The sequence below is a fragment of the Limanda limanda genome, chromosome 6 (genome assembly GCF_963576545.1).
Source record: "Limanda limanda chromosome 6, fLimLim1.1, whole genome shotgun sequence".
In the NCBI taxonomy this organism is placed as follows: domain Eukaryota; kingdom Metazoa; phylum Chordata; class Actinopteri; order Pleuronectiformes; family Pleuronectidae; genus Limanda; species Limanda limanda.
In genome coordinates, this window is record NC_083641.1 from 898,538 (window position 1) to 926,019 (window position 27,482).

The 27,482-nt window shown below is 39.2% G+C and overlaps 1 protein-coding gene across 1 annotated transcript; it reads right to left on the reverse strand.

Annotated features, from left to right (window-relative positions):
• On the reverse strand, positions 1–26,053 carry ngef (neuronal guanine nucleotide exchange factor). Its single transcript, XM_061073800.1, has 15 exons — positions 25,549–26,053; positions 22,214–22,319; positions 19,104–19,442; positions 18,599–18,663; positions 16,054–16,304; positions 12,393–12,553; positions 12,136–12,288; positions 8,479–8,608; positions 8,238–8,312; positions 7,406–7,495; positions 6,495–6,658; positions 6,022–6,180; positions 2,777–2,856; positions 2,588–2,692; positions 1–2,433 (listed from the first exon to the last, which is right to left on the reverse strand). Exons 1-15 carry the CDS (start codon positions 25,760–25,762, stop codon positions 2,168–2,170), a joined length of 2,358 nt encoding a protein of 785 aa, XP_060929783.1. The 5' UTR covers positions 25,763–26,053; the 3' UTR covers positions 1–2,167.
• Positions 26,054–27,482: the final 1,429 nt, after the last annotated feature.

Below are 27,482 nucleotides of genomic sequence, written 5' to 3' on the forward strand. Positions count from 1 at the left end.
TCTGATCAGTGCTTTTTTATGAACAATAATTTACATATTACAAAATGAAATAATTATTTAGTAGTTATTACTTTAAACATTAAATGTTTGCAGTACTTTACACACATGATTTAAAGACACACAGGCTTTACAATTGCAATGATCCATAGTTGTTGTTAGTGTTAATACATTCAATGCATTTGTGATATATTGCAGTTATTTGGAATTAAATTGCAATTATGTGTGTGTGTGTCTGCCTTTGTGCATGTGTGTGTGTTTATTGTGCTTTTGTTAAGCGACCATTTCAAAGTGATTTAATTTCTCTTGAGTATCAAACACTGTAGGCTGAGAAGAAGAATGTTGCTCTTAGCATTAGAGCTTCAGACTGACTTTTGGGAACAATAACTGGGAAATACTGTTGTCCAATGTGTCTAGTGTCTCTTTCATCATATGGCAGTTAATACCTCTGCCATGAGTTTATGTATTCACCTGTGTCTGTCAAATAAATCATTTAAGTTATTAGACCACTTCCTTTTTTCGTTTATATATTTACTATTTGATAAAGCCAGAGATCTGTTTAGTAAAATGAGAAACACGAGTCAAGCTACCAAAGTTGAAAAAGTTTTGTAAACCATAATCACCCACCGGTTAACCTGTTATTACTGGTCCCAGTAGCATTAGCAAGGGTGCAGCAGGTCAAATATGCGTCTGGAAATGTGCAAAGATGCTTGTTGTGGATCATAGTAATATGCATGTTCATTTAAGTTTCCTATGCCCTGCTTATTGTTCATGAAGTTACTGTCGCACTGTTGCAGAAGCATAGATGTAATATAAATTGAATTATTTAATACACCAATTGAAGCAGGCAGATGAGTGACTATATGGCCCTGCTGTGTGTTTTCTTCTAACCTCTTGTTGTGTGACACAATTTGTGTGTGTGCGTGTCTTTGCATGGATGTCTTGACACTGTTGTGAAGAAAAGCTGATCACTCGGCTTCTTTTACAACCAGCCCTAAAGGCTGGCTATAGTCAGTGTTTCATACTCAAGATACATTTTGGATGGAGTACCACTCTGACTCATTGCATTAATATGTATAGACACATACCTTTAAATAATCATCAGTGATATGGATGCAACATTAATCTTTGTCTTAATTTTGTTTGATATTTGTATGATGACCCTGAAAGCTCAATGCACTGCACTCAGGCAAATAGTCAAAACACCAGCAAATGATAATCATGGCAATAATCATAGTTCAAGCAGCTTGTCATTAAGTTGGGCCTTTGTGACCCCAGAGAAGATGGAAATCATGTGTATGGAGACATTTTCTGATGACATTCAATTAAATGTACAAAACTGGGATAGGTTTTGTATGTTTAAACTAAAAATACTTGCAACATACAAAATGTTGCTTATAAAATGCTGAAAAAAATCACATCATGTGGTATTTTGATTAGTGAAGCTTGGAGCAAGTTCAGTTTCAAGCGCTTCAGCCAATTGAGATGAATAAGCATTTCTGTCAAATTGAAATTAAAGACAGATTTGAAAATGTGTAATTTTATCTGGTTTGACATTTCTTTAAAAAACGTTTTATCAGCATTGTCTGTAGATGATACCAAAAGTGTGAGTATCGAGTGACCAGTCAAAGTAGTATAGAGAAGTTAACTTCTGGTTTTAAGAGCAGAAGATCCAGATGAAAGCTGCATATGTTTGGCAATTGATGAAGGTCCTTTGCTTTAATTCACTGCATATGCTGTCTTAAGTTGCAGAGCATTGAGCTATCAGGGCCATTAGAAATTTCATGTGTATGTTGTGTCTGTGGGTATTTTACATTGTAATGAACACTAAAAGTTTCAAAAATGTTCCATGCAGCAGTACCTTTAGACTGTTAGGGTTCAGTTCCACACAAAGCTCTCTACCATACATAGAGCTTTGTGCCATGCATTACACACCATGGTGTGTGGGCGTACAATACACATTTACTACAAATTTATGTGAAACATGCAGCATCACATGTTCAAGGTTACTGACTCAAGCACTTTAATCATCTCTGGATTTCTCCATCCACTGCTCAACGAAAATCAAAGGACAAGGTGTCATTGTGTTGGAATTAAGTCAAATGTCTCCTGATCATTTAACTTTTCATGCATATGGTCCTGAATGATGACATTCATCGCTGTTACTGATTCACTGCTTTACTTCACTGCTTTCCCCCATTTGATCAATCCGAGGACTGGAGAAGCTGGACACCTTATGGGTGCGTCTCCCTGCCCTCACACCAACCCTGGCTCCAGTTTGCGGTCCTCCTCCTCCTCCACCTTCTTGGGCTTGTTGGATCCTAAAGGCCTCTCTTAGGTTCTGAGCTCGGACCTCCTTGCTCTGGATCTCCTCTACTAATCGGCTAGGGAACCAGCCCCTTTCACCATCATGGAGCCTTTCACCCAACATCCAGCCTGTAATACATATGACACAAAAAGTCAGGGGGTGTCATGAAGATAGAAAGAGGAAAAGTACTGAAAACAAACTAATCCAAACAGATTTTCTTGAGATATTTAACAAAAAACAGCTTCAAAGGAGATATAGGAGCAGAGTTGTGCCACTACAAACCATCATCTGTTCTCTCTAGGAGGTTCAAAACATCAGCCATCTCAATGGATATTTCATCTGGCTCCTGAGATGAGTATGACTGAATACACTGCACCTGTGGAGAGTCTAAAGATCACAAACACTTTGAGTTCATGTCTTCATATCTGGACGTTGAGGACTGCAATCTGTTGGTGTGATATTCTGTCTCACCTGGTTGGTGGGCGTTGGTAGACATAAAGCGCGTGCGCCGGTTTGGAGTGAGAGCGCAAATCCATCGCAGCTTGTCACTCCTGTCCACAGAATTTAATTAATTCGAAAATGGTACAACAGGATAACATGTGGACCAACAAACTATACAAATCCAACCGATCTACTCAAAATTCTAGCAGAATGTAGAGTAGATCTACATTCTTTAGGGTTTAGGGCTACAGACAGCGGCCCTAACTGTCTGTAGTAGCTTAGGGCTACACAGACAAATTTGAAGAGATGAAATAAGCATTGATTTGAACTGTTATGAAGTTTTGTCTGTGTAGTCCTAGACTAATTAAGCACATAATCCGCTATAGTAGGTCACATGATCCTTCATTAATGCTCGGCACAAAATTCTGGCGTGTGGTTCATTCTGACATAGACCCTCACACATAACCCATAACTGGATGTACCAGAACTATACACCTTGCTTATGTCATTTTCCTCATTTTATTTACATCAAATTACACATTTCCCCCCAGAATTAAAAGTGCAATGTGATAATCAGATATTGCTCGACTACATGAATCTACAGCTGTAAATACATATTTGACAGATTGTGATCTGATCAGACAAACCAACTCCAGAGGGTGACACATCGAGAAAAGTGTAAATGCAATTGTGGTATGTGGGGGAATTCATATTTATTGCACTTTACTATTGCAACCTAGGCTTGATTTATAAAACAGTGCGTGGGTATGCTGACCAATGGGTTTCTATGGTGAATCATGACATCAAGCAATGAGAAGAAAAAGAAGCCCAACTTTTCTGACACCGAAATCGAGCTGGGGAGTGAGTGAGGTGGAGGTTAAGAACGACAGATTGTTTGGTGGACACAGCAGTGATGTGACTAATAAAAGGAAATGCACTGAATGGTAACATGTTGTCGCTGCAGTTAATGCAGTGAGCTAGAGTTAATATAAAAAATGATAGAATTTAAAGGAGGAGGCACAAATAGAATTACATCATGCTGTCAGAATGTGAGGGAACTTGTTTCAACGCCCATTTCAATCTTCTAAGGCTGGAGAATTATTAAATTCTAAGACATCTGTGATATCCCCTATCTATAACATTTTATTTTATGGTATCTTAGTGTAAATTTCTTGAAGTTTATTTATATATTTTAGCATTGAAGGTTCCTATGGCGCAGTTGTGTCGCACAAATAACACTGCTGGTTTCATGTTTATGATAAAGTGGATCTATAATCTGGTTTTAATTCACAACCTCATGTCTGCATCCCATGTTTCCCTAGCTAAACTACTTGTATGCATGGGTTAGAGTTAGCGTACAGGAACTTTAACGCTAGAAGTGGCGCATGCATCTTTGTTTTACACCCTGTTTTATGCAACGGTTATAAATTAGATTTGTTTGTGTTGTGCTCCGTGTCTGCTATCATTTATTTTTCCATACAAACATATTGAGTTTATCTTGTTATTTCCTCTTTCATTGTGTTTGTTTTCCCCTGCCTTTGTGTGTGCAGTTTGTCGTAGTTTTGATTTTCCAGTCACTCCTGTTTGTATAACACTATGTTGAAGCACCTTGTTTGCCAGTTTTCAGTTCATGTTTTGCTTTGCTAACCTTCACCAGGACAACCCTGCCAACATTCTATCAAGTATATCAAGCCTTCTCAGCATCTGAAGCTATGTATCAGAATGGTGTACAGATCTCTTAACCGCCTGCCCAGCACTGTAATCCTGGACTCCTGTATCAATTCCAGTCTATCCGCTCACTTCAAATCATCCTTTCAAGTTTTTACAATGAACACATTAGATAGTGTGTAGTCAGATGTGATTAAACTGCACTTGCACAAGTTTTACTCCTGCTCTTCAGATATGGAGAACTGTTCATGCACATCTGACCCCTGACCTACAAAAACACTTGCTCCACCTTGTTCTACCTGTCACAAAAGCTTTAGTACATTGTACCAAAAGCACAAACAGCTCTGTTAAAGTACAGCTATTACACATCTGCTATAGCAAATAGAGTCATCAGAATTTGATTGGTAGTGGACAGAGACCCATACCCAGGGGCGTCGTTAGGCCTGTTTTAGGGGGGCTGAAGCCCCCCTAAAATGTTCTTCAGCCCCCCCAAATAATTATTGGGATTTAAAAAAAAAAAAAATTAAAAATTAAATTAAACTATTGTTGCTATTGTTGCAAACATGCTATATATGTGAGTGCTTTTCTGGTTTGTATGTTTTCTCCCCCTTCAAATTACAATCCAATAGCCTCTCATCATAGTTAACAAGAAAAATCCGGGCACTAGGACCTTGGGGAGTCTGCATCGCTGCTGCGCTGGCTTTCTCACTCTGTCAAGTAACGTCTCTCATCAAGACAGCAGGATTACAGCCAAGGAGTTTAGCTCATAGTAAATGATGCACGGAGTGAAATTGTTAGTACAGGTAGTTACAGAATGTGGCTATCTGTGGTTTCTAACAATTGTTACCTGCTTAAATTTTGGTTTACTTGAGGCAAATGAAAGGGAATATTGTAATGAGCTATGTTAACACTAAGCTAGCTAGCTAGCTATTTTGTTAGAAAATGTCTCCTGTGAGCAAGAGTGTGAACGAGCAAATTTGAAATGTAAGAAATAACTATCGACAGCTCTCTATTCTTTGCATTAATATCTATCTCTAGTATTTTAAAACAATATCAGTGCCTATAGAATGTTGATGTTTATAATCAGTTAATGCTATTTAAAACTAAATGTCATAGTGTCCCTCATAACGCTACTGTACCGGTATATCATCCAATTCATTGACCAGATGGATATAAGAAGATTCTTCAGCAGAGGTGACAGCTCCGCCCTAGTCAAAACTAGTATATCCGTCTTTCCTTTACAAGCAGGAAAATTATTTCTCTCTATTTGAGAAAAGTTCATATTTGTGTTGTCAAATTTCACAATGACCCTGAAATTCTGTCTCTTCTGTTATCTTATACTGAATGAATGCAAGCAAAGATACAGGGAATAATCACACTCTTTCTGATTGAACCAATCTATGAACTGTCTGAAACGATGGATATCCGCAGCCCCAAATGAGCCCAAAAAAAATTTGCGCAAACATTCAGCATCCTTAGGGGCTAAGCCCCCCCTTTCTTTCAATCCTAGAAACGCCCCTGCCCATACCTTCAATTTCTATCCGTACTTTAACCTACATGTACATCTCATTTACTGCGGCTCCTCTGATTCCGCCACAGATACTTACATACTGGCCGTCTTCAGCATGAAGTTGACTAGACGATCCTCTTGGTTCTCCAGTAGCTTAAGATTAAAGACACTGGCCAGCAGCTGGCCCTGGTCTTCAAGATCCTCAGTCCTCAACATGGCCCTTGTGCACGAGTCAAGAACCTGGAACTTGTCCCCACTGACAACAAGATGGCTTAGTTAACATTCCCTCTAAGTTCATCTATATATGTAGGTCTAATGATGCGGTTGAATTGTAGTGTGTTGTACTGACTGGCGATTCTATTATTTTGTCAATCCAATTCATGTCTGTGAGCATGAGTGCTAAATAACAACTATATGTCTGTATAATGCAGTACAATACATGCTCCTCTTTAGAATAATAAGATAAACCTCAGAACATTCATGATGGCAGCACTGCATTTGTATTAGGTAGGTGTTACTGATAATTTGACAGTTAAGAGACAAAGACAAGAGTAAATACTTCATTTTTACCTGGAGCTGCGCTTGGTTACCAGCAGCAGATTGTTAAATAGAAATAAGTAGACCGGTTGGTAGAGTTTACGACTCCGCATGGTCCGAGTGCTCTTTGGTCCAGCCATTAGATGTACTTCACCCTTCTTTAGCAACCAGCGAGAGTGAGAAATGATGGGCACAGACTACAAGGGGTTAAAAGAAGTCAAAGATATGAGTATAAAGTCAGGTCTACCCTTATGTACACAAAACTGCCCTTTATAGTTCCTGCCCTTCTGAAAGATGCTTTAGTTTGCATCAAATCACTGCTGACATTAAAGGACCGGTATGTGATTAAGGCAGAAATGGAATTTACTATTAATAATGATGTTTTCATTCGTTAATAATCACATATAACTAAGAATTGTAGTGGTTTCTTTAAGTGAAAATTAGTTCTATCTGCAAAATGTTCAATGCATGGGCCAGAGTTAGTGTAAAAGTATGTACATATTTTCCGTAAAGTAGTTTTTTATAGATCCCAACTTTTGCGTGAGAAGTGGCGTACTCACAAAATGGGCTCTGAAAGATGCGTAACAGCACGCAACAGTTATAAATGAAGCCCCAGGGCCTTTAAAATGACAGACTGATTTACATATTTGATGCAGTCAGTCTTTATCCAGACTTGAAAAGGGTATTGTCTAAATTGGGACAGAGCTATAGTCTTAACAAATCCCCTTAATCATTAGCAGCATTATGGCATTGTACTAACACATTGTGTTGACCTACTTTTCCCACTTTGTGATAACCACGTCAGCAAGGGCTCATATTATGAACTGGACAGAGACAAATGTCTCACATCATTAGACCCAAAGCCCATGGAATCTGCCATCATGAAAACTAAACAGTGTGACTTCATTACAGTGGAAAAAAACAGACAATAAGACTTTATTTACCTTGGATTTAAACTCCAGTGTTTTCTCTATCCTAATAAGCTCCTCGGTACGACTCATTTTTCTGACTCCCTCGTTACACTCTTTCACAATCTGAGGAAGACAAGGATATTCACCATCAGTCCATTACATTAAAAATTCACACACGTTGTTTTCTCATCTTTATCTTTTTCCTTATAATCTTCATCTTCTTTGTCAGCTGGAGTCAGTCCCAGCGGACATTGGGCGAATGCAGCGTTCACCCTGGACAGGTCGCCCATCCATCACAGGACTGTTGTATAGAGACAAACAACCATTCACACTCACATTCAAACCTACGGACAATTTTGTCCCCAATAATCTGCAAGCCTATGCCATTTGACTGTTGAAAGAGTGGATGTATGTTTGTTTGAACAAATGTCTGATTAAATCATATAGAAATCCCAATGCTGAAATCTACTAATTGTTTATTTCAATAAAATGGATACAGGAACACTGGCCTCTTAACAGTGGACTTTTAAATCTAATTCAAACTCTTTGAAAAATATAACCATGTAAAAAGGGAAATTATTTAGTCTTTAGACTGAAATAAGCCCTGCAGGGGATAACATCCAAACAGGACGTTGTCAGATAGAAGGAACACTGCACACTTATCCACGGGACATTGTTTGGTCTCTAATCTCTTTGTGAACCCTGTAATAACACCAGTTACGTACATCGTTACAAACCTGGAACGTGGTCATGAATGTGTGTACTCAGCCAACACAGTGCGTAAATAAAACCAATGTAAACAGTCATATCATTACGTTGATACCATCCTCACAGTGACCTCAGCGGGCCCAGCTCCCTGACTGACCTGCTCCAGCTGCTGATGTGCTTTTATAGCATTTCCTTCCCTCTCTGAGTTTTCCTCAGCTTTCTTCAGGATATTCTGTGAAGAGAAAAAGAGTCTTATGAAAATAAACCATATTATTCAACAATGGAACCAAACATTGTTTATTGCTGCAACTTTGACATGTGTCCAAAAATATATTAAAACCTATGGCTGAATCTTGCCAATTTACTTACATGTCTTATATTCATGTTGGTACACCCACCTGAACAAGCAGCTTTAGCCTACAGATCCTCTGGAATGGAAGGATGAGGAATGACGTAAAGGACAGACCTCTGACACAAGAATGATTCTCCAGTGCAGCCATGGTCTCCCGAAAAGCCTGGTTCCCCTCTCTGGAACCACAGTCATAAGAACCCAGTGAACATACAGCTCTGCCCTCCACTTTTTTTGGCACACCCTAATTACAACTATACAGAAAGAATAATCCACAAGTTAAAAATTATTATAGACAGATACAATAAACGAACAATATAATTGGTAGATAAAAGCAGTATATCTACAATATAAAAATCTCAGCTGGCCTGAGTCGGCAAAAAAAAGAAAAAAATAAGTAGAATTTCACTTGTTCCTGCATGTTGTTCCCCTGATGGTAAATGGTAAATGGATTTGTATTTATATAGCGCTTTTCTAGTCTGATGAAGACCACTCAAAGCGCTTTACAGTACAGTTTCACATTCACCCATTCATACAGTGCATCTACTTGCAGCACTTTGTTATTCTATGGGGGGCTATTGAGGGTTCAGCATCTTGCCCAAGGACACTTCGGCATGCAGATGGTTCAGACTGGGGATCGAACCGCAGACCTTCAGGTTGGAGGACGACCACTCTACCCCTCAGCCACAGCCGCCCATGTGGAGCATAACACTTAATCGTATCTCATTGTTGATGAATGTGAACCAATTATTCCTGAAGCTGTTCTCAGTTATGAAGTAATCACAATGATAAACTTCATCTAGAGGTTTGAGAGTAATACACAGCAATTGTGTTTTGGCTGCGTTCTTTCTCCTCTGCTCTTCTCCCTGTACACTAACAGCTGCACCTCCAGTCACCAGTCCGTCAAGCTTGACCGCCTTTTGACCTGGTGCAGTGACAACTACTTGGAGCTCGATGCTCTCAAACGGTGGAGATGACTGTGGACTTCAGGAAGAGCCAAGTCCTGCCTGCCCCCATCACCCTGTGTGACTCTCCAGTGGACACAGTGGAGTCAATCCGCTTCCTGGGCACCTTTATCACCCAGGACCTGAAGTGGGAGCTGAACATTGGCGCCCTCCCCAAATATCCCATCAGTGGATGTTGTTTCTGCGGCAGCTGAAAAAGTTTAACCTTCCAAAGCTGATGATGGTGAACTTCTACATTGCAATCATAGAGTCCATCCTCACCTCCTCCATCACCTTATGGCACGCTGCTACAGCCAAGGACTGGGCCAGACTGCAGTGCATCATTCTCTCCCCTGAGAAAGGGATTAGCTGCAACCAGTCCTCTCTCCAGGACCTGCATGTCTCCAGGACCTGAGACCCTGTAGTTAAGATTGTGGCCGACCTCTCCTACCCTTGACATGGACTCTTCAAGCCCCTTCCCTCTGGCAGGAGAGGAAGCCAGTCCGCATGCTGAGGCTCTATGGGGCTCAAGCAGGTTGGCGCCGCTGTGCACAGAGTCTCTCTGGGGGTCGGCCTCTCCGCCGATGAGGGGCACTGAGAAGGGGCTTTAGCATTTTATTAACAGGATCAAAACTCAAAGAGTCCAGCAGTTTCTGCAGCTCAGCCGCTGCCTTGTAAACCTGAGGATCAATCAGCCCAGAGCTCTCACCTGCGCTGATGGATCCTCTGGTACAAGTGAAGGTGCTATCCCAGCTACCTCACCAACACACCCATTCATACAGTGCAGGAAATGGGGGAATTTTTGGAGTTCAGCCAAAATACATTTAAGGAGATATAGAGTACCAAACTGTGTTTTTTCAAAAAATCTCAGGGCATTTGTTTTACACATTTTGTTTGTTAAGTTCAAACAAACTCAAATGGGAGGAAATTATTAATTTATTGAGGTCTATATAATATATGTTAATGTTGCATTCTAATGCATCATGTCTAAAAACGTCACAAGTGACCTGAATTCTTCCATATAAATATGTGCAGTAGTCAATCGGGGTGTTCTGTGCAAAGTATGTGATACAAATCAAGTAGACAGCAGGAACAACAGGACACAGGTTGCTATAGAAGTGTGTGGAAGTACAGTCCAAATGTAGCAGAGGAATTCAGGCATATACTTTACTGTGTTTTAGCCAGATTAAATGATTTAAACAAAAATGAACCTGAACCAAAAATAAAAGGAAGCAGCTTCACTGCAGTCAAGCAAACAAGCGAGCAAATTGTGTTTAACTGTTTACCAGTATTTAACAGAATGTTAAACAGTTGTTAACCAGTTGGTTCAGCTCATCACTGACCCTCATCTTTGCTATAGAAGCTTTATGGTGAAAAATTATATTGTGTTTCACCTGTAATGCTTCATGTTGACAAAACACATCTTTCAGTAGTGACTGTCAATCATTCATTCAGACCATTTTACTGCCAAAGGGTTTGAAGACCCAGTGACTGGACCAGGAAATAAAGATGATCAAAATCATGATGAGATTAGAGATAATGGCCCTTACCTTAAAATGTTAATGAACAAAAATGAAGGTCTATTGCAAAGACTTTAGCTACACAGGAGGAATTTATAGATAATTTCATGGTTGCATTTGGTCTTTTTATGGGACCTGTTTAACGATAAGAAAATTTAAAACCAGTTTTATTCTTTAAAGATAAGATCCAGCAGTGAAGCCTTCAACAGGATGTAGATATTGCCTGGAATTTCCATTGTATAACATATTGCCTATTATTATTTAGGTTAATTTGCCTTAAATATATGCAATGAATAATGCACTTAAGTCTTATGGGAAGAGGCTCTGTAGAAACAGTAGAAAAGCTCCTACTCCTGTAACCCTGTTAGTGAATGTGAAGAAAGGGAGCAAATCGCCTTTGCTTTATAGTATGCAGCCTGGAAATAATCTGTCCTGGAATGAATGGCAGTGAAAAGCTCTTAAGAAGCAACCAGGCTGTATGAGGAAGAAACACTCTTCACAGTTGAGAAAGAAAAAAGCTCTCCTCCTCCCAACTATCACAATCATTAGTCATTAGTCATCGCTTTTTTCACAGTTTTGTCACATGCTTCCCTCAACTGATAGAACTAACATTTCTACATTGAAGCTCATATGCGGATGTGATTCTATGTGACAAGTAATTAGGCCTGGCACTCCTGACAAGGAATCTCATGGACTTCATCAGTGATGCATTCCCAAAATGTTGCTTCATAAACTAACCACCAATATTCTCAGAACATACAAGGCTTTTTAGTAGCTGTTATCATGAGGTACCGGTCCTCTGCAGTGCATCGGAAAATCACACTCTCAATCAGGTATGTGTGGTGGATGAAGAGGGACAAATGTATTATATTCGTACCCAACCACACCCTGCAGATCACATTTGTCATGACTTCAACAAACCTGTTTTCTGAAAAGTGAAAGCATTCCGTACACACAAAAAACATAAATGCATGAAGGTTTACACCTATTTACCCATAGTTCCTCTCTCTCCAAGCATGTAATCATTATAAATAGTCAAGCAGCCCACCGCACTGTTCTGTACAGGTCTCATGTTTGTTACGCCCTTCAAAAAGGTACTGTCCAAAGTCAAACATCACAATAAATCGCCACCAATTGCTTCAACTAAAAATTAACATGTGACTCATGTACCAATCCATAGGCAACTGCTAATATATGAAGACAGCACATAGTAACAGATGTATTCAAAAAACAGCTACTCACAAAATACGTCTGTAGTTCTTCTCCTGGTACACCTGGTTGATAACGTATTTGATGAAGACACTGAAGTGTTCCACAGCATGGTGGTAAACAATGTCGCACACGTCAGAAATTAAAATGGACTTCTCTATTCGGTGCTCAAGATCCATGAGGAACCTAAAAATATATTGGACCATGACTTAGGGATGGACTGGAACTTTGTACGGTCAGACATCAATTACGAACGGATAAAAAACTGTTAAAAAAAGTCCTTGTCCTACCTTTCACTGGCTTTCATGACCTCCTCAATGTTGGAGAAGAGAAAATGCATGTCGGATTGGCTGAGAGTGTTGAATAAAACAGGGTTACGTAGGAAGTGAGCCTCCAAAATCTCCAAACTCTTGTAGTAGGATGCCTCTGAGGTGATAAGCTCAAACATGGCCTATGGACAGAAAAGCAAAGCAAAAGGCACATTAATGCTGACAGTGGTTCCCTGCATACACTGAGCATTTGATATGATGAGTGATGTCCTGCTGGCACAGCTGACTGCAGTACACACTCAATGCACCTGAGAGAAAATATGCCACAGAACTTCACTGCTCCACTGAGACTAGGAATTTGTTTTATCACTTTCTATTATTCTGTTTTCTTTCTGTTTTTTTAACATTAATTAACATTTATCATCATTAGTATTAGTATTCCCTATCATTTTTAAAAATCTATATTGTATGTAAAGCACATTTCTTGAATGAAAGGAGTCATACAAATAAAGTGTATTATTATTATTATTATTCATATGCTAATGTATGTATGTGTGTGTGTGTGTGTGTGTGTGTGTGTGTGTGTGTGTGTGTGTGTGTGTGTGTGTGTGTGTGTGTGTGTGTGTGTGTGTGTGTGTGTGCTCAGATATCAACGTATGAGCCAGGTTTGAAACTTCATTCATATAAGTGGATACGCTGTAAACATTAAAGTCTGGATAAATACAGGAAACAACACTAACACTGCTCAGAATAAAAGGTCAAAGGTCATCAACCATAAGTCAGTGAGCTGGACGAAGGTTATCACCTGCTGATAACCACCTGTTGTCACATGGCTCAAGTTCAGCACTTTGGTCAAATGAAAAGGAATGAGTCAGTACCATTTACTCAAGTAAACCACATGACATGGTTTAAGCCTGGAGCTTGGTGTTTCTCACCCTTTGTCCTTATTTGAAAAAAACATGACAAAACACAACTTGCACCAGTACCATCACCTCGATAGTTATGTGACTCCTTGATCAAACTGAGTTTATTTTTTCTGTATTTCATCATTGGTCGTTCAATTACTTTCTATGTTTTTGAGCATTACAAATCCTTATATTTATTTAAATAAAAAACATATTTGCATCACTGCCCTTCTAATGCACAGCTTGGTTAGAGAAATGACCTATACTGTAGAGAGCCATTCAATTTCTCCAGCCATATATGTGCTGGTTTTTATCAGCAAGCTACTCTCCTCCTTAATATTAAATGTGGACTCACCAGTCTGACATCTCACATTCACAGCTGTGGTTGCAATTCTGATGCATGGAAGTCTTATTGTAACACTGTCCTTCAGGAGGGGTTTGCATATCTTGTGCATCAAGGTTTGGAGTGTTTCATGCCACATGATTGTCGTTATGTGGTTGACCCTGATGTATTGCACATAAACAGCATCTAAATCCTAAAATCCTTGATATGCTCTGTTTTGTTAGTGTATTCAGTGTTTATCAGATTAATTTTCCATAAAATGTAATAGTCAGGAAAATCTCAATATAGACTCAATCCAGTTTATTAGATATATCTTGTTAAACCATTACAGTCTTAAGCAGCAGCCCTGCAAACAATTCTACCTTCAGAGATGTAATTATGTTCATGGTTTTTGTAGTGTATGGATTCAAATTTAGTTTGTCCATCACATTATTAGAAACCCCTGTCTTTAAAACACAACACAGGTCAAAAAGTTCTACAGCCATCACGTGGCCACAGAGTTGAATTAACACTTTTGAGTGTCATAACCTTGATAAAGGAAGGAGAATCTGGCTGTGGACAAGAATTTGGACGCCAACCACAATAGTTATATCAGTATAGCAAGACATCAGCCTCCTGTAGTGATAGCTTTTTTATTTTTCTTATAATAAAAAGTATGTTTCCCTGCTTTTGTTTTGACAGTGCAAAAGCATGGGCCTGACCAACAGAACTCATGCGATGAGGTAGTTAGGGCTAACCTACTTTGAGCAATACAAGGTAATCATATTGTAATCAAACGGTCAATTAATGACATTTTATCTCAATAAGTAGTCAGGTAAAGCATATTACTGCTGAAAAGTGTATCTTCCTTCAAACTATGTGAAGCTATGAGATATCACTCAAGTCCTCATGACGTATGGATATTAATTAAATATGTGTTTTTCCCATCACTGTGGCTTCTTTAAGCTCCAAACGGGTGAAGTCTCTAAAGAGCTTCAGAACTGTCAGCAACTGTCCTCTGGAAAAGAAAAAAACAGCCAAAAATGTTTGGGTTGATGTATCAGCACCTGTTGCTCAGAGGAATGTCCTCTACCCAGAATGAATTTGAATGGTAAATGGTTTGTATTTATATATAGAATTCCTAGTTTTGATGACCACTCAAAGTGCTTTACACTACAGATTTGCCATTCTCTCATTCAGCAACATGTTTACAGTGCATTTATGGGCAGCACTTATCTATGCGAACGGCACAGTCATTAGGGGCAATTTGGTGTTCAGTAGCTTTCCCTACGATACTTCGGCATGCGGAATGGGGAAGACTTGGATCACCGACCTTCTGATTGGAGGACAACCCACTCTAACCCCTGACCCACAGCTGTCCCTTGAGGGGTCGTCAAAATATAAATACAGACCATTTACCATCTTTTAAAATGTATGTGAATCAATGCTGACCCCACTCACATTAATTATTCAAAAAGTTACAGTAAGTGTGAGATTCCTTAGCTGTAGCTGACAATTAAAACCTTTGTTATTAATAGCATGAATAGTTTGATTAATTATTAACTTTTGACTCACCTTATAGTTTAGTAACATTAATAATGTTTTTTTAAACTTTGCATTTTACCTGTTATAATGTCACTTTACTTGTAGGCATGGAGGCAGCAGACACTCAAGCATGTGGTTCTATTTCGTCTTGTTAAAGAGGCAGCAGACTAACAAAAACACAAACACTGTCAAACCAAAATATCACAGAAAAAGGCACCTCAATCTGTTGTCCATGGACGTATTATAAGAAATGGCTCTTAAATTGTGTAGCTGTGTTTCTGAGCAAGCACATGTTAAGTCAGCCAAATCTTTGTGCAGAAGATCACAATAGGATTTGTTGTCTATACTCAACAGATATACGTTTCCATTTCTTCTGACAGTTGCAGGATAAATCTTTAGGGCTTTTTTGCAACTCCATATTCCAGGTTCTGGGAAAGTTTAAAAAATATCAAACATAGAATTATAGCCAATAATAGAAAGTGTAACCAAACTTTATGTTAAAGTTTTCCTGTCTACTGTTTTTATCTTTTAATCATATTATTTTCATCGCAATACCACAGCTGGCCACTTGGACAAATTGGCAGAAATGGGAAGCAAGGCTTTATTAATGCAGTCATGCTGTTACACAACATTGTGTATGTTAAAAGTCAAGGTGGTTGATGTTCCCATCTAGTCTGCAGTGAGGTCCTTCTCTGATTTATTATAGGGATGTTTTACTGGAAAACAATAGTGTTAACCAGGTGCATCTAATAAACTGCCTATTAGTGTTGATAGTGCCATTCAAAACCACATGTACACATTACTCATCCTTATTATTTCTGTACACATTACAAAGAAAAGTAATTTCTATGTTGCCTGGCATGGTGAAACCTCTTTGTCACACTGACCTTTTCACTGTAACATAACTAACCTCTTGCATTATGATTTCTTTCTGCTGTAACTGGGTGAGCAGCCCACTGGCCTGCACAGCTTCCAGATTCTGCCACAAGCTCAGTGAGCGATCACTGTTTCTCAGCTGCAGCTGTAACGCTGGGGGGGACACGACACCGGGCTCTGCCACCATAGTCCCTGTCAAGACCCCAGGGGAGAGGTTGTCGCGCTGCCGCCGCTGCTCAATCTCCTGCTGCTTTGATGTATCCCGGTACTCCTGGTACAAGAAGGCTGGAGGGTCAGAAAGACATGAGTCAGGCAATAAGCTAATGAGGGAATTTATTTTTGCCTCTTGGAAAGGCCTTTGTTACCAGACATTATTGAGATAAAATTAAGAAAGGTCTACACTCCTGGGCTAGCTTCTATTCCAGTAGTCTGTGTAAAATATTAATCTAAAGTGTTTTAGACAAAAAGAAGAATCTGATTTCCTGTCTACATGAGAACATTGGAATGTGTAGAATCTACTGTTTCCTCCTACATTTTATTAATATATGCGCACATATATAAATAAATATATAAAAATATATGTGTCCTGGTTTATATCGAATGCACTGTGACCAACAGTGCTGAAGAGAATCAGAGACTTTCTCAAACAGCCATCTGTCAAACATCCACTGCTGCTCACATATAGGTGGTAAATAGGTCAGTTTGCTGCTCTTCACATCTATCAGCTGGTCTTCATGATGTTATACTAGTCATTGTAATAGTGACCCACAACACGTTTGGGTATCTGTGTTTTATATCATATTATAATAAAAGCATGAATTGCTAAAAATATGTATTTATACAATATTCCAAATATTATTCATGAAAAACCATCAAAGTTGTCAGACCAATAAAGCAAATATCAGCCTGTTATGCAGAAGGTTTTTACAGAGGGTTTTGTTCATGTACAATTTACCTGATTTATCTAGAGGTGGGTAGGACTTCAACTGTGTTCTGCACTGCAGTCAGTGCGGAGGTTGGAGAGCCACAGAGATACTGTCTCGCTCACCAAGTTTCAGGTGGGTTGAAAGTTAGCTGATAAGAACAGATGGTCTTTACAGGGAGCACTTGCCCCATGTATGTGAAGAGGGAAGGTGACTTTGAACAACCGGAGCCTGTTGCATAATCTCCCTCAGTCATATACTGCAGATTGCTTTGGTGGGCGTTGAACTGGACTGAGAATTACATAAGTTCCCGCACACACACAAACGTGTGCGCACACACACACTCACACACACACACACACACACACACACACACACACACACACACACACACACACCTCGTTCTATGTATTTTTTGTTTTATATAGCTGGAATTTCTGCAGGTGCTTTCTTAAAGGGGACATATTATGCCCATTTTACCACAAGTTGATATGGTTCCTTGGGGTCTTAATGAAATGTCTGAAACATATTTTGGTCAAAATACCACAAGGATCATTTAAAACAGCACCCTTTTTACTCTAAATCTAAATCAGCCCTCCTCAGATTGACCTGTTTTGAGTGCATGTTCCTTTAAAATCTTGTGAGTCAGCCCCCCCACCCCTCTCACCCCTCCTCCATGAGATACGAGCGCCCGGATTTTTGGCTATCCATTACCTCTGTAGAAATATGGCTACTGGAGACGAAGATACAATCTTGCAACCATATCGTTTTGAACCAGAGTCAGGCGGGCCGAAGCCTGCCTGCTAGAGCCCCAGCGCCCCAGCGCAGCCCCACAGTGGGAGCAGTGGGACCTGGAGCTGGCGCAGCAGCAGCATCCTTCCACACTGTTGAGTCAACGTTTCATCTGTGAGGAGGCAGCGGTGGATCTGCTGATGCGATGACATAGCAGCTGGGATCAGCTAATGTCGTCGCCTCAGACACCCCGGATCACACCGTGTCACCGCCACTTCCCCCTTCGCTTTTGCCGCTTCGCTGTAGCAGCAGCGTTAGCTCGCTGCTGCTACCCGTCAGACATCAAAGTGGCCACATAAACATGCGGATTGGCGAGGCAGAGACCCCTGGGACACCTCTAAACGCTTTAGGGTTAGGGTTAGGGCCATGTTAGAGAGACTCCCATTTCGCTTGTGACGAGAGAAGCACACGGAAGCTCATTCGCAGTCACTCAAGCATGACGTTTCTGACTGAGAGGAACCATAACAAATCGCGGGAGTTGTTTTTGTCCAGAGTTTTTGGGTAGGGAGTCATGCCTGACACCCAAATGAACGTGTAGAAGCACTACAAAGTGGAATTTTCATAATATGTGAGCAGACTTTCAAAACTGCCAGACGATAGCTGCAGAGGCACTCGACCTTGATGAAAGAGTCAGAGATATGTAGCAACATGTTTTACCCAGTGGCAGTGCTGAAGCCAGCGTATTGAAGGTATAGAGATTGTTAATGACAAATCTCTGTTATTCAGTGTTAGTCACATTAACTCTTTGTATTTAAGAGCTGACTCTCCAGCAATTAAGAGACTATGCAGCTCTTAATTGCTGGAGGTAGTAAAAGTGGGTGGAATATATGTGCTACCACCACCATTTGACAAGTCTTTCCTCACCAATGTTTTTGATGATGTTGATGCTGTGGCAGATTGTCTGTGAGCTTTCTCCATTGCTCAGCAACCTGAAAAGAAACAACAAAGGAAATCCATGTTTGGGCAGGCAGATGGATGGATGAATTCCCTCTATGCCTCTATATTTCTGTTGAAAACCATGCAGCAGTGCTGTTGCTGCCTTCAAGCCCACAGATACACAGTCTACACAATGATGAATCTCCGCTCTGTCTTCTCCAACAACAACAGGCTGAACTGCAGCACTAAATTTACGCTGTCATTAAAATACTGACGATAAAATAAAAACTGTGCCTCTTACCTTTCACTCTCTAGCCCCACAGTGAGTTACTACTCAATTATTCCAATCTATCCATCACATTATTCATAATGTATTTGTCAATACCTCAAACAAAAGTACAAATGTTTGTCTTATATCTGCTGTTTACTGCTAAAAATATGTCCTTATATATTTATAAGCACAGTTCAAGCCATTCGAGTCATTTGGTCTGACCTGCGGTTGAAGTGATCCCGTTCTGCTCCGTCAAAACTGGGCTGTTGTGAGCTCATGGCTATCCCTCTGACCTCCTGTACAGTGCAAGCTGCAGCTGTTTGCTCCGACAGCTTTTTTATGTCTCCACTATGAATGCCGTGAGTCCGGTATGTGATCCTGTCATCTGCAAAGTCTCTATGCTGGCTGTTGGAGGCAGCCGACGTGTCCACACTCCCTCCACCCACACCTCCTCTTCTCTTATCCAGAGCATCCTTGTTGTACAGAGCATGTCTGCTGCTGGCCTCACCATTGCTTGGCAACACAGTTCTGGAATCGGGGAGCTTTGGTGATGGCGGAAGGCTATATTCAACAGCAAAAAAAAATAATCTTTAGAATCACATCCATTGAAGCCATCTTCACTGAACTGAAATTCCTAAAAAGAGAGAGGTATATTTTCTCCACATTGTTAATTGTCATGTACAGAACACCCTTGGATTTTTGTTACTATATTTGATTTTCACAGTATTTCCATTTCTTTGAGTGCATTCTGGGCTTTTGTTCACAAACACCTTTCATTAGACTTGCTGTGTCCTTAACCTGTGGCTGGATCCTCTGTACAGCAAAAACTGTACATTTCCTGAGGGCTTCAACATAGGTCATAGACCAAAATTACTCAAAGCATCATGGGAGGAGGATAAGGTCATTGACCCTGGGCCATATTTTTAAAACTCTTTGTAGATTATTCTACTAAAACTCACAAAACAGAAATATGGATTCGCATTCTATTCCTCAGATTTATGATTTATGAAGCTGTGCTCACACCTGGTTTTGTCTCAGTGTGAACCTGGGCACACATTCACAAGCCCCAGTTTCCCCATAAATGAATATCTGTAGTTTACAAGTCCATACTCGTGTCTGCTCCACTGCTCATTAGACCTGTCACAGTGAAATAACATGTGCAGCTTTACTGACTGTTGCATCAGTGTAGTTCTGCAGTAACAGCAGAGCAGATGTCATCACTCACTGCTGTGGCTTAACATATCACATCTATATGTCAACTATCATTGTTATGCTATCTCAGTCATCATTATCAAACATCATAATGAAAAAGAATTAACGACAGAACTACAATTATCACCTGAGAAATAATGGCTTGAATATATCTGAATAGATATAAAAATGCATCACTTACAATAATCCCTCAATTCATTGACCTTCCATTATGCTTCAAAATGTTTATTCTAATCAGTGCTGTATATACCCTTATCTTTCTGATGTTCTCCATTACATGTGGCATCTATTGCACTCAGTGGGGTAGCGCAAAAGGTGGCGTCGCTTGCGGGCCCCTACCCTACGCCACTGATTGCACATCTATCCGTCCTGGGAGAGGGATCCCTTACATGTGGCTCTCTCTCTCAGGTTTCTACGTTATTTTTACCCTGTTAAAAAGTTTTTTTAGTAGTTTGTCCTTACTCTTGTTGAGGGTAAAGGGCAGAAGATGTCACACCTTGTTAAATCCCAATGAGACAAATTGTAATTTGTGAATATGGGCTATACAAATGAAATTTGATTGATCACTTGCATCACTGCATAAATCGTTATTTAAATTAATGTTTAATCTGTATGGATTAAAGTAATAAAAACAGCCAGAAAAACTGGCAAAAAATTGCAGTTTTCCCACAAGTTTACATCTTCCCAAAAGGTTACATTTCTCACCTAATATATATTCACCTCCTCATTACATCATCCACTGATGATTCTAGAACCTTGCGAACGCTGGTCTGAAGTCTGCTGGGTGACACATTCTCAATTATTTTCTAAAAAATATCTGTTTATGTGGAGGAAATTATGATAATTTATGTGCTCATGCATCAATTTCAGCTTGGTACCGAGAAGTGAGATAATTTGCTGAATGAAAACTATAAGATGAGCTCTGAACCACTATGCACCTTGTTTTAAGCCTAGCTTCTTGGTAGAAATTGGTTTGTTGTTAAGCAATAACAATTGTTAGGCTTATACAGAGAAATATTATATAGGCAATATACAGAGTATATACTGTATACACAATATACAGAGTATATACTGTATACACAATATACAGTATATACACTGTATATAACATTACCCTGCTACAGTAGTCATTTTGCCAACATTAACATCTGTATAATAGGTACTGTAGTATTTTACCCACTGAATTTAAACTATGACAGAATCTGTCAAAAATGCACTGAATCATTCAATGGTACCTGTTGAATAAAAGCAATTCCTGCTCTCCGACATTGAATCTTTATAGGACTTTTGCAGTTTTACGAAGTCCTACAACATCATTATTTGTTACTACTTCTAAAACAATTTTCTGATCTGCCACACCTATTGTAAGGACGTCAACATGTCTGTTTGACTGTGGACAGATTTGTCACCACAATTACGTCACAAACCTGCAAGACAAAGTCACAAAACCTGACAGGTGTGTAGTTGAGATCAAAAGCAAGCTTAGTTCGCAAACAGGTGTGGTCCAACATGCAACATGTTGACAGATGCAATAGCTAATTTTGATCCCAAAGTGGTCATCCTGACCGATCAAGGCAGATGGCCGCCGACATTGACTCTGGTTCTGTTGGAGGTTTCTTTCTGGTAAAAGGTAGATTTTCTCTGGCCAAGTGCTTTATGTTGGGCTTCTTTTTATTATTGTATGGTATCAACCGACTAGAGTGCCATGAGATACTATATGTTTGAAACAATATAAATAAGATTTAATTTAAATATAATTTAAATTAACTTATGGTCATTTTGTAAGATGTAGTTTGCGGTACTGTTGAATTGAGCCATTTATATCATCAATAAATAATGGATTAATTGTACGTGACAACTGGTAGGAAATGGTATTTCACAGCACATTGACCCTTAGCAGTAGCGTGTGCAGTCTCCTACAGGAGGTCACTGAGCAGCTGTGGTTTGACAGACCTCTGTGCTTATCAAATACATGATAAGACATTGAGTACACCATGCATGAAGTTTAAAAATGGTGTATGGCAGGGTTTAATTAAGCACTGTGCATTATTGTTTGTTTTCCGGGCGTGTTTTAGTTCAGTTGTTGGGTTGGGTAGTGAAGGCATGTACTGTAGACTCACCGTCTAGCCCCGGGCAGCAAAGGTGATTTGTTGGGTAAAGGAGAATTAGAGTGGGAAACTCCTGCTCTGTTGGATGGACTGTGGTCTGGTCCAGGTCTGGTAGAACCTAGAGTGAGAGAGAGATTATGAAAATATATTGTCCAATCATTTTAAAATGGCATTGGCTATAAATATGCAGGGGCCACACGCCGATCAAATCAGATTTTTATTAATTAAGCAAACCTGTTAGTCAGATCTCTGACAACAATACATTTGTTAGACTGTACACAATAATATATTTAATGTCTTATAAATATGGATACAATAAACATATTGTTGCTATTAAACATTAAGACATGCTGATTTCTCCATATCCTACAATGCTACATATTATATACGTGCTATGTTTAGACGCTGTTGTCTTTCTGTCATCTGAATAGTCAACGGTCACCAGACTACAAGCGAGTCAACACACCTAAGGCCTCAGTTCAGATTGTGCAATAAACAGATGTCGCGTCAGTGCTTTTTCTCCATTAGTATTTCTGTAAGTAGTTAGGCAGTAAAAAGTAAATTCCGTTAAAATAAAAGTAAATACAGAACTTTTTAAGATACTAAGAGACATTTTAAAATTTAGCCACAAAAACTTTGAAACACGGGCTGGAAAAGAGCAAAACAGCGGCTTGTGAAGTTGTGAAACTGGAACGTTTGAAATTTCAAATTGGAAATTCTGACATCCAGCAGAGACTGAGAATGGAAAACAGCAACAAAACCTACATCCACTACAGGACTTTTTCACTTGAATACCAATACTTACACTTTAACTATGCACATGGCTGAATGGGTAAAACAAAAATATTTTTTTCCCAAAATATACAAAATCTATAATTGATATTCATGAGTGATCAACCAAATAGCTAATAAAGATGTCACATAAAGGGTGTTGTTCTTGTTTGTTTGCCATGCTATCAATAACTGCAGCTTACTGTTAGAGACAAGAAGCTTTTAGCCACTCTATTCTACTCTTTCAGCAAATTAAGTATCAAATAAGTCAATAATTATTTTGCCTTACATGTGGTGAACAGGAAGAAGTTGAATTAAATTGGATTCGTGCCAAGTTTGGCAGCCTAATAGAATACAATATAACTACATGTAACCACAACATTAGCCACTGCGAGTTACACTGGTCCAGCTCAGCAAATAGGGACAACATGACAAAATTTAAATTTATTTCCCACAAATTTAAATGTCTTTAAATACACATTAAAATGAATCCAACATATTGTAGAGAACAGATTAATGGAGGCAGAAGACATCAATCAGCAATGCATACTTTCAGCGACACACAATAATAAAAACATGAAAATATTAACCTGTGTATTATTTGAATAGCTTAGTAGTGAATGCACAATAACTTGGCAGCTATGTTTATACATGGTACTAGGCCCAGTTTAATATAAAACACAATTTTATACAATATTATTATCAGTTTGGGGGTCCCTGGCCTGAAAAACGTTGAAGACTCCTGACTTAGAGGGTTAAGTATTATGATTAATATACATCTAACAGGTCTTTTTTAACTCAGATTCCTCCCACAGTCCAAAGACATGCAGATTAACTGGAGATTATATTAAATTGCCTGCAAGTGTGAATGTTAGAGTGAATGATTGTTTATATGTCAGCTCTGTGATGGACGGCAACCTGTCCAGAATGTATCCCACTTCTCGCAGGGATTGGCTCCAGCTCTCTCAAAGGATAAGTGGTATAGATAATGGTTAGATAGTAGGATGCTTCTTTAATGTACTATAAAAGGCTAAGATAGGACCCAGTCGTCACTAATTAGATGTTAATACTGTGATTTGCTGCTATTATGCATGACACATTTTTTTTGAATTTCAAATCAGCGGTTTTATTCTTTGAATAACATGGAAGGAGTTCATTACTATTATAATATAGCCTATAAGAGAAACTTGTTTGTCGCATTTTGAGGAGACTTTTAAATGTTGCAGCACTTTCCTAAGAATTGTAGTTTTATCAATCAATCAATCAATCAATCAAATTTTATTTGCATAGCCAATATTCACAAATCACAATTTGTCTCATAGGGCTTTAACAAGGTGTTTTTGTGTCCTGCAGGCTACTGAACTCAAAGACATGACTGATACTGATCTTCTCATCTTCTATTATTCCAGATAAGAGATAAAACATGTCCTATAGGATTGTACGATTTTATGGGCATTCTTAGATTACAAAAGCCCCATGAGACGAATTGTTATTTGTGAATGTGGGCTATACAAATAAAACTTGATTGATTGATAATTGCTTTAAATTGTACTCTGTGTTACATAGTGGATACATTTAACATCGAGAGTACAGTTAAATCGTAATTTGTGTACATCTGCTGTATAAAATCGGACATGCAATCAAAGCATGATCATACTGTATCCTTATTGAAATGCAATGAAAAAAGCTATCAGTCTAAATAATCATTATAGGTACCTGGTGCTGTAAGATAACAATATCTTATAATAAATAATCATAAGTTATCATCATTTCACGTGATCTCTGATGTCCCAATCAGCAAACTACCTCTTAAAACAGACTACTAGCGATCAGGTAGTTATGTATTAATCATTTGTAAAATCCCTCCCTGTGAAATCTATCTGATATGCTGGGCAAAGTCTAAGCTTCAACACTTTATTGTTGTATTTGGTGTGGCTTTCTGAATAGAATACTTTGCTGTAGAAAGCACTGACTAATGTACAGTATGGAAAATATTTACTAAAATGATTCATCACCATTATTCTATCACTCACTTTCTATTATTGTGAGAGACAGTTGATTATTGATGTTGAAGTCCAAAGAAAGTTGTCAAATTAAACTCCAAACAGAATACTGTTGCCTGTGGAAAACTTTGCTGCTCAGCTGTATTTGTTTGTGTTGTTTGACTTCAGGCATTTTGTTACTTGAAATCCTCAAGGGAGAAGTCGACTGTGGGAGGGAAATGTATTACTCAGAGTATTGTGCTCTTTAAACAGAACCAGTTTCTCAAGTTGTATTCATGTAGATTTCTACTGGAGCATAGGACTACCAAGCCTTTGTTCCACTTCTAATAACAGCAGCATTAACTGCATAAGTGGGACAACAATATAGAGCAGCAGTATACAGTATCCAACGTACCTCAATTGTCAATCCCTAGCCCTTTAATGAAGACTGTTAATACATACGTTTTAGTAAGTGCAAAATGGTCTGAGTTAGGTTAAACGCATAATGATTCAATCAGAGAAAAGTAATCTCAAATATATAGTAGCAACACAAAGGTGTACTCAGAGCGTAGCAGAAGCCAAATGTTATCTTACTTTCAGACTGCTCAGATGAGACCAGCCTCTTTTTCCTCATTGACCGGTAAAAGCGTGAGTTCCTGCGAATAGTCTCTCTGCTGAAACCAGCTTTGGTATCATCCTCGTCAACGTCCTCCTCGTGCCGGGGTTGAACCACAGCAGTTGGAGGCTTCACTGTGGTTTCCTGTGTCTTCTGGCCCCACTTGCCCCTAAACAGGGCAGTCACAGACATGGTAAAAGATTCCCACTAATTTTTCTCACAAGTGAAATGAGTCAAGAAAATCCTGTTTGGCTTTGAGAAAACTAGGAGAAGAAAATCTGTCATAATTAGCCAAAATCCAGGAGCAAATCCATGCTTCGAAATAGAAACAATTTGAAGAAAAATAAATCCCAGTACAATACAGTACAAACACAGCAGCTCAGAGAACAGGTGGTTATTGTGCTCTCTCCCCCTTCTGTCAGTGGGACAGTACTGTTGTTAGCTACGCAGGCAGTCTGTGGAACGAGGAGAGTGCGTCGTTTATTTCTGCCCAAGCTGTAATTATTGCATTTATGACTCTCTCCCTCTCCTGCTCTTTGCCCCTCCTCTGTTTGGCTCACTCCCTCTGTCCCTCTCTCTCTACACCAACCTGTTACGTGCTGACATTCCTGAATGCAACCTGGCCTTACCAGCCTGCCTTTCCCTCTGCTCTAAAACACTGTGGTGGAACCTGAAAAGCCACCCAATGACAGACAGCAGTCACTTTTCTCTCTATTCAGAGATCACTCCAGAAAATGTGTCTCATAGTTTCTTTCTAATTGCTTCTTCTCTCATTCAGGTAAAGGGTTATGATTCAGGTTAGTAGTAGAGAGTACATTATAAGGATACAACTTGCATTTTGGAGATGTTGTCTATTTTTGTATTGTTTTATTGTGTGTTTTGTGTTCTTCTGTGTGAAGTAATACGTGTAATGTTTCTGCTGCTGATAAGGCAGGGCCCCATACAGTATTTTATCTCTAGTCAGCTGACAAAGAGGTTTAAAGTTCACTTGCTCTTTTCTCCACACAGCAGTAAGCATGCCTGTGTTGCCTTTCAACGCTGAATTCTGAAATCAAATGCAACAAACTACTTCCTAACCCTAAGATGGATTGTCTTTCCTTGTTGTCCAATAACATGTTTGGTTCTGTCCAAGAAGGATTAATGTGACAAAAACAATGCTTCACTTACATTTTTTGGATTACCTTCTACTTTATGATATTTTTTTTTTGTATGCACCATTTTAGGATGCAGTTATATTATTGTTAAACCATGTGTAAAACCATTGACTGCATATAAAGATTGATGACGGCTCACAAATCTGAAGCCAAATCATCTTGATTGCCCCCTGGTGGATGGCTTCATAAACCTCACCTCTTCCATGTAAGCAGATGGGACATGGACCAAACCAAAGAGTAGAAGTACTTATCAAATAAATGTTTTCCATGCATGCAATATAAATGGGTTAGGTCTTAACCCAATGTTCCCCCCTTTTTCATTCCAGTATATCTATTCACCACTTACCTGGGGGCTGATTGCCAAATAATAACCTATGCAGTGGGTTTTGGGTCCACTCCTTGCTCTCCTTCCCAAAACAACCTTAAAATAAAGGCATCAGTCATTATCAGATGGCCAAAACACCTCATCTTACTCTTTAAGATGCAATGGTGCAAATGCGTCTTGTCTGAATTACCATCACCCATGGAGGAAATTAATATCACCCACTTGTTGCTGTCATCTCATTATTTCAGTAGTTACCCAATTGCTCCTCGCCATAGATGAGGGGCATAAATTACATGGTAAATTGAGAATTTAAACTTCAGACTCAGTGGTCCAGTGTGGAGGTCCTACTATTGCTGCACCAATCTGCTTGTTGATCTCAGACCTCATTTTCTTCTAAGAATTTATTTCTTATTTCCAGCAACTCCCAGCCAGT